This window comes from Otolemur garnettii, unplaced genomic scaffold (genome assembly GCF_000181295.1).
Source record: "Otolemur garnettii isolate 467f Iridium unplaced genomic scaffold, OtoGar3 scaffold00151, whole genome shotgun sequence".
In the NCBI taxonomy this organism is placed as follows: Eukaryota; Metazoa; Chordata; class Mammalia; order Primates; family Galagidae; genus Otolemur; species Otolemur garnettii.
Genome location: NW_003852546.1, coordinates 1,013,209 through 1,021,256, shown reverse-complemented (window position 1 = coordinate 1,021,256; position 8,048 = coordinate 1,013,209). Strand labels below are relative to the sequence as shown.

The window sequence follows — 8,048 nt, the reverse complement described above, 5'->3', positions numbered from 1 at the left end:
TGCCTCAGCCTCCCAAGTAGCTGGGACCACAGGCGCCCGCCACAACGCCCGGCTATTTTTTGGTTGCAGCCGTCATTGGTGTTTGGCGGGTCCGGGCTGGGGATTCGAACCCGCTACTTTAGATGTACGTGGCTGGCGCCTTAGCCGGTTGAGCTATAGGCGCGGAGACTAGCCCAGTACTTTCATTTAAACTTTATCTTTGTACCGTCTCACTTCCTAGGGGTTCCTTTACCTAAGTCCTTTGCTTTATTCGCTCTTTTTTTTTTCTTTCACTTTCTACTCCACTGCTTCAGATAACTTATCCAGTTGGCTTTACTTTGGCATCTTTATCTTATGGGTCATCTTTTCAGCTATTCTTTTTTTTCTCTATCAGAAAACCTCAGAGCCCATCTTACCTGCCTCCATTCTTCTCCCTTTTGTGGCTTAAATGGCTTTAAGTTCAGAACATCCAGAATGGGTCAGAGAGATACCTACCGACTACAGGCTCTGCTTGCTCTGACTGCCGGCTTCCTCTCCAGCCATCTGGGCATAATCAAAGTAGCTGGGCCCTGCACAACGACCCCCAGCTGACCCCTCCCTTCCTGTCAACCTGCCCTCCCGCCCCTCACGCCACCTTCAGCCACCCACAGTCGCAGCCTTCCTACTGGACTCCCTGATCTCTCCTCTGTTCACGTAGAGCCGCCTCTGCTGAGGAGAAAGCCCTAGCCTTCTTTGCCTACTAGGCCTTGCTCAATCTGGCCCTGCCGACCTCTCTGGGCGCATCCCTCGGGCATCCTCCTCTCTAACCTCTGCCATTCAAACCTCTTTCACCTCCTCAAAATCACAGAGTTTCTGGAAATCACCCACTGTTCACTCTGATGGACCATCTCTCTAGCCTCTGCTCCCTACCTCACTGACCACACTCCTCATCTGCCCAAACACCTCACCCCACCCACTACCTGACCTGGATTGAGTTCCCCTAGGGCGCTTTCCCTTTGCGCTTCATAGTACCCATTGCAGGCAGAAATGTGTTGGTGGGAACCTTTCATTAATGTTTGTCATGCCCACTAGACTGTGGACTTTGCAAAGGCAGGACCCTGTTGGTCTTGTCACACTGGTATCCCCAGTTCTGTATCCAACACGTTTTACCAATAAAGAACGAACAGGTGAGTCTGGGCATGGTGGCTCATGCCTATAATCCCAGCACTTTGGGAGGCCAACGAGGGTGGGTTGCCCGAGCTCAGGAGTTTGAGACCAGCCTGAGCAAAAGCAAGACCCTATCTCTTTTTTTTTTTTTTTGGCCAGGGCTGGGTTTGAACCCACCACCTCTGGCATATAGGGCTGGCGCCCTACTCCTTTGAGCCACAGGTACTACCCAAGACCCCATCTCTTAAAAAAGAAAAAAAGGCCGGAGGTTGGACACGTGGCTCATGCCTATAATCCCAGCACTTGAGAGGCCAAAGCAGGTAGATTGCCTGAGCTCACAGAGTTCTAAACTAATCTGAGTAAGAATGATACCCCATCTCTTAAAAAATAGCTGGGCGCTGAGGCGGGTGCCTATAGCCTAGCTACTCAGGAGCTGAGGCAAGAGAATCACTTGAACCCAAGTGTTTGAGGTTGCTGTGAGCTAAGATGCCACAGCACTCTACCAAGGATAACCAAGTGAGACTATCTCAAAAAAAAAAAAAAATAGCTGGGCGTTGTGGTGTGCACCTGTAGTCCCATGAGGCAAGAGTATCACCTGAGCTCAAGAGTTTGAGATTGCTGTGAGCTATGATGCCGGGGCACTCTTTCCAGGACGACAGTAATAAGACTCTGTCCAAAAGTTGCCATAATTACAACATTGCAGTATTGGTATGACAATAAAAAATAGTCCAAATAAATGGAACAGAATTCAAAAACAAATGTGCGCTTTTGTGGGCTCAGGCCTTGGGCATATGAATTATGGTTTCTCAGCTGGATGTGGTGGCTCACAACTGTAATCCTAGCACTCTAGGAGGTTAAGGCAGGTGGAGCCTGGGCTCAGGAGTTTGAGCCCAGCCTGAACAAGAGCTGAGACCCCATCTTTACTAAAAATAGAAAAGACAAGCTGGGTGTTGTGGCAGGTACCTGTAGTCCCAGCTACTCAGGAGGCTAAGGCAAGGGAATTGCTTGAGCCTAAGAGTTTGAGGTTGCTGTGAGCTGTGATGCCAGAGCACTCTACGTAGGTGACAGAGTAAGACTCTGTCTCAAAAAAATAAAATTATTCTTTTTTTCTTTATTTTTTTTATTTATTTTATTTTATTTTTTTTTTTTTTGAGACAGAGCCTCAAGCTGTCCTCCTGGGTAGAGTGCCGTGGCATTACAGCTCACAGCAACCTCCAACTCCTGGGCTCAAGCGAGTCTCATGCCTCAGCCTCCCAAGTAGCTGGGACCACAGGCGCCCGCCACAACGCCCGGCTATTTTTTGGTTGCAGCCGTCATTGTTGTTTGGCGGGTCTGGGCTGGGGATTCGAACCCGCCACCTCAGGTGTACGTGGCTGGCGCCTTAGCCGGTTGAGCTATAGGCGCCGAGCCTATTCTTTTTTTCTTGAGACAATCTCACTCTGTCACTCAGATTGGAGTGCAGTGACTTGAATATATGGTAGTTCACTACAAACTCAAACTCCTGGGCTCAAGTGATTCTCCTTCCTCAGCCTCCCAAGTAGTTGGAACTACAGGTATGTGCCACCACACCCAGCTACTTTTCTCTATTTTTTGTAGAGATAGGGGTCTTGCCATGTTGTTTAGGCTGGTCTTGAACTCCTGGCCTCAAGTGATCTTCTAGTCACCTTCCAGAGAACTGGGATTACAATACAAGCCATTGAGCTTGATCTTAGTGATCTCAAGAATCTGATGAGGGTGGCGCTGGTGGCGCTGGTGGCGCCATCGGCTAAGGTGCCCAGCCACATAGACCAGAGCTGGTGGGTTTGAATCTGGCCTGGGCTTGCCATACAACAACAACTGCAACCAAAAAATAGCTGAGCATTGGGCGGTGCCGGCCCCATATGCTGGAGGTGGCAGGTTCAAACCCAGCCCCAGCCAAAAACTGAAAAACAAACAAAAAAATAGCTGAACATTGTGTGGGCAGCTATAGTCCCAGCTACTCAGGAGCCTGAGGCAAGAGAATCGCTTAAGCCCAGGAGTTTGAGGTTGCTGTAAGCTGTGATGCAACAGCACTCTACCCAGGGCAATTGCTTGAGGCTCCATCTCAAAAAAAAAAAAAAAAAAGAAAGAATTTGATGAGATGCTTTTGGCCTTCCTGAGCAAGCAAAAGCTGGAGATGAACCACTCACCTTCAGCAGCTGGAACCAGAGCACAAGACCTCTTATCTACTAAAGCCCACCTGAGCCCACTCACACCATGGAGAAGAAAGGAGACTCACACCTGGCTCCATGTGTAAATTGTTTATTCTCAGCACATGCTTGTGCCTGGGCTAGAAGTGGGACTTTGTGGGACTTTGCCGCCATGACCTCTAGGGAGACTGGCCAAATCACTTAGAGCCACTGAATGAGGATTGGGAAGGTACCGACAGCCAAGGGACCTAGAACAAGGTATGGGGAGGCCTTTGAGGACTTCTGGAGTACCCAGCTTCTTGACCACTTGGTTGCCTCCAGATGTGAAGCCAGGGGTCCATGCTGAAACTGAGGCAGGAGGTGCGAATGACAGGGCCTGCTCGAATGCCTGTTTGGAAACTCAGCCTCTATGGGACTCTGGTCCCTGTTTTCCTCTTTCACCTGGGGGTGAAATCAGCAGTCAGGGGCTCTCAGAGCAATCCCTCACCTGCTCAAACCACTGAGCCATTGTTTTGACCAGTCCAGTGTACCTGTTCCACTTGTCTGAAGACCCGCAGCAAGTTTCCTCGAAGGACGCCCTGAAGCTCTTCCTCACTCCAGCCACGACTCAGCAACTCCTCTATCAGTACTGGGTATGTGGACACGTCCTCCAGCCCCTGAGGAAACCTGTGTGGCCCCCACCATGCAGCTGTGGGACCTTAGGCAGATCCTGGTCTGGGGCCTGCTGCCTACCAGCAAGTCACATATGCCAGTCACATATGAGACACTGACGGCCAAGTTCTTCAGGCCTGTGAATGCAACTTTCTTTTTTTTTTTTTTTTTGAGACAGGAGCCTCAAGCTGTCCCCCTGGGTAGAGTGCGGTGGCATCTCAGCTCACAGCAACCTCCAACTCCTGGGCTCAAGCGAGTCTCCTGCCTCAGCCTCCCAAGTAGCTGGGACCACAGGCGCCCGCCACAACGCCCGGCTAGCTATTGGTTGCAGCCATCATTGTTGTTTGGCGGGCCCAGGCTGGGGATTTGAACCCTCCACCTTAGGTGTATGTGGCTAGCGCCTTAGCCGCTTGAGCCACAGGCGCCGAGCCGAATGCAACTTTTTTAACCGTCTTGAGGCTTCTGCAGCCTCTACCAGCTAAGCAGATGGTCAGCTGGCAGCACGTGCTGGGTTCTGTCTGGGGGAAGGGAGTACTGAGCAAGTGTGACAGCCTGGAGTTCGGCCACTGGGCCACAGAGGAATAGGGAGAATCTAGGAAACAAGTGCTGAGAATAGGGGGTGGGGAAAGGCCGGAAGACCAGAGCCTGTCATCAAGCCCTGAAGGATGGGAGGACCCCAAAGACTCCCTGCCCCAAGGGAGCACTTACCGGCCAGACCCATCATAATTTCCACCAATCCCAATGAATTCAGATCCAATGACTGTCCTGATGTGGTCAAAATGATCTATGGGGTAGAGATTAGTGGTGGTAGGCAGTGTGAGGCAGGAGTGAGACCTTGTCTGTGACCTGTCTTGTCCCCAGTACTCCAGGCTATGGTGGATGGCTCCAAAGAGCTAGCTTATGGCCAGTCAGCTTGAAGTGGCTACAGGCTGGTCACTGGACCTACACTGGACCTCAGTCCCTTTGGGACTTTTCCTGCCCAGAAGCTATATTACCTCTAGGTTCCCTGAGAGCCTGATGAGGGCTGTGCATGGCCTGCCCAGAGATGTGGGGAATGAGAAGTTCAAAGATTGGGAACAAAAATGAGACTCAGAGACAGAGGCATCAAACCCACCAGCATTGACTCTGAGGTTCCAGATCTGGGTGGGAGTGAAGATAGGAGGTCTGCCCATTGCTCAACAGGTGTGCAGGACTGCTGGGGTTGTCCTAAGGGCCCTGGCAACCACAGCCCAAGCCAGAGCTCCACAAAGAGCCAAAATGGGGCTCACCTGCCACGGTGGACACATTAGCAAACAGGTTGCACTGCAGCACTCCCATGGACAATGTCACCATCACGATGCCACCATTCTTCTTCTACAGGGAGAGACAAATGGACACTCAGCTCAGCCCCTCCAGCCTGATGGTGTGCCTCCCGTGCTTTGGCAGGACAGTGCTCAGTCCTGGCTTTAGGGGTTGTAAAAGGCTTCTCCTCTGCTTTTGTGGGTCTCTGGGTAGAAATGATTTGGCCTTGAGTTTAAGGGATGGAAGAGGGTTAATTAACTAGCCTTAGGTCCGAAGGTGTGTGAGACCTGGATGGTAGATTTCTTTGTTCAGGGTCAAGAATCTTTGGATGAAGCATGCCTGGCCCTGGGTTTGAAGGCTGGATGGCTGCTTACCAGAAGCTGTAGGGTGTCATCAGGAACATTCAATGAACTGTCACATACAGCTCGGGCAGCTGAGTGGGAAAAGATGACAGGAGCCTGCGACACTTCTAGGACCCTCCTCACCAAGGTGTCCGATGCATAAGACAAGTCTATCATCATGCCCAGGCGGTTCATTTCCCTCACCACTTTCTGCAGAGACAATTGGGGGGGGGGGTTGTGGGAGGAGAGGTTGTCAGGTGTGCAAAAGTGTGTGTTCACATATCTATAGGTGGGGTGGGGAACACAACAGGAGTCCTCACCTCACCAAAGCTTGTCAACCCACTGACATTGGTGTAGAAGTGGTGTCTGAACTTGGTGGAACTTTCTGCCCTGCAGGACATCCATGGGAGAGCAATTTAGCTGGCCACACCTTGGCCATCAGAGCCTGGGGGCCCTCTGTCTATCTATGAATCCCACCTGTAAAACAAGTGAAGAGCCAGGGCCAGCTACTTTCTGGGAATATGAGGCATCTGCTGGGAGTCCAGCCTCCTTCTGTGGGCCTCTTTATCCTCAACTCTCTGCTCAGACCCATCAAAGGGATGGGGACAGTTTCCCCAGCACACTGTCTACCATTCTACCCTGGCCAGGGATTGAGCTCACCAGGGAGTGCTGCAAGTGAAGGTGAGCATCAGATAGCGCACTCCCAGCAAATAAAAACTGCGCAGGACAGATAGGCTGCTGTCTAGTGAGTGGCCGCCCTCCAGGCCAATGAGGCAGGCCAGCTTTTGAGTGCTACTCAGACCTAGAAGAAGGTAGAGTCAAGTGGTCAGAGTCCAGGTACAGAACCACCAGACTCCCCCACTCTGCCAGCCCACCTTCAGCTGAGGTCACCAGCTCCAGCTCAGGATAGGAGGTGCACATGCGGCGAATGAGGTCAATCTGCTCCAGGGCAAGGCGCACAGCATCCAGTTCCTGGGCCTGGCAGGGGACGTAGGCTGACCAGAACTGGGGGTAAGACCAAAGGTCCAGAATGAGGCTAGGGTGGTCTTTGAGCCTTTAGGCCTGCCACTCTTGCCTCAGTCCCCAAAGCACCCTTTTGGGTCAGTAACACCAAGTGAAGCCCTGCATGACCCAAGCAGGGTCAAGCAACAGTATCTTGATGACTATTAAGTTTGCTGTCAGCAGCCTAGTGATGGGCTATTGTCCATGTGCTAAGTGAATGCCCCAAGGCCAGTCTACCTTGTCCTTTGTGGTTTCCAGCATCCCTCACCCTCACCGGGGATTTTCCAGTTATTTTTTCTGTCCCCACAGACCCCGGATGTCCATGTAGTAATCCTATCTTGACCACACTTCCTGGTGTGGGCATGGGTTACCAGCTGATGCATGCAGCCACTGCATGCCCCATGGTACCTAGCCACCCATAAGCTGGCCCACTCAGGGTTCTGTGGTCCCAACATCCCCCAAGAGCCATGATGTGGCCCCCTGTGTGTCGCTGTGGTACCTGGGCACCCACGAGGCCATCTCTAAGCCTGTCCAGGCTGGTCTGGCCACGGCTGAAATTGCGCAGGTTAACATCCTGTAGCCTGTTCTGGAAAAGCTGTCTCAGGACCAGGGGCAGGTCATTGTGGCTGAGGATGTTAAGTAAGTCAGAGTGGGAACATAGCCTCCAGGTCAGGCAGGGACAAACAGGCCTGGATCTCCCCTCCCCCACCCCACTAGGCCCCTCGGTCACACAGACTATAGAGACTTTGGGGGGCTTCCACTTGGAATGGGAGGACACCCATGGGCAATAGAGGAGAGAAAGCACTCCCAGGAATGGTGTAAGGGTGCCCCTTTGCCAGCCCTGCATACTCAGAACCCCTTCCTCTGCCTTGGGGTGTGCTCAGCCCTCATCATCCTAGCTACACCTACGCACCCGTCCACCAATAGGAAGTCTCGCATCAGGGCCCGCACGTGCTCACGCCGGTTCTGGGTGCTGGTACCCGGCGTGGATGGAGCCCTGGGGGCGCCGGTTGTGGTGTGGGCACGGGTTACTGGCTGATGCAGCAGCAGCACAAACAGCAGACGCAGCAGAGGCCGCCAGCCATGCGCATGGGGACCCTTGAGGCCCGCAGGCTGCATGTTGCGCACGGGCCGGTCGCAGGAGCCTGGGAAGAGCTGGTGAAGGGCAGAGGGCGACGATGGAGGTTCGTAGATGTAGGAGATTGCGGTCACTAATACGGCCTCGCTAGGGTATTGCAGTCACGCGACTCGGCGACAGACGCTCTGGCATCCACGAGGCCGCGCGAGGCAGCCACCAGGGGGCAACACAGCCCCTGAGTCATGGGAGGGCGCTCCCACAGGCTGGAATGGCCCCTGCCTGCGGCGTGCGAGACGTTTGTGGACTCCCTCTGCTTCTAAACCCCGTCCTGGTCCTGCCCCCTTACTCCCTGGGGCGGGCTCTGTAGACCCACAGACGGCGAGGGCACCCATGGAGGGCCCA

At 53.1% G+C, this 8,048-nt stretch overlaps 1 protein-coding gene across 2 annotated transcripts; it reads right to left on the bottom strand.

The window, feature by feature from the left end:
• Positions 1–3,401: 3,401 nt before the first annotated feature.
• LOC100940873 (dipeptidase 3) lies at positions 3,402–7,687 on the bottom strand. 2 transcript variants are annotated; one of them, XM_003799371.3, is made up of 10 exons: positions 7,482–7,687; positions 7,068–7,194; positions 6,442–6,571; positions 6,227–6,368; positions 5,887–5,956; positions 5,600–5,776; positions 5,213–5,297; positions 4,653–4,728; positions 3,824–3,959; positions 3,402–3,734 (listed from the first exon to the last, which is right to left on the bottom strand). In XM_003799371.3, exons 1-10 carry the CDS (start codon positions 7,685–7,687, stop codon positions 3,495–3,497), a joined length of 1,389 nt encoding a protein of 462 aa, XP_003799419.1. In that variant the 3' UTR covers positions 3,402–3,494. The 2 variants fall into 2 exon arrangements, with proteins under 2 accessions (XP_003799419.1, XP_023374667.1); XM_023518899.1 differs by having other exon boundaries at positions 5,213–5,294.
• Positions 7,688–8,048: the final 361 nt, after the last annotated feature.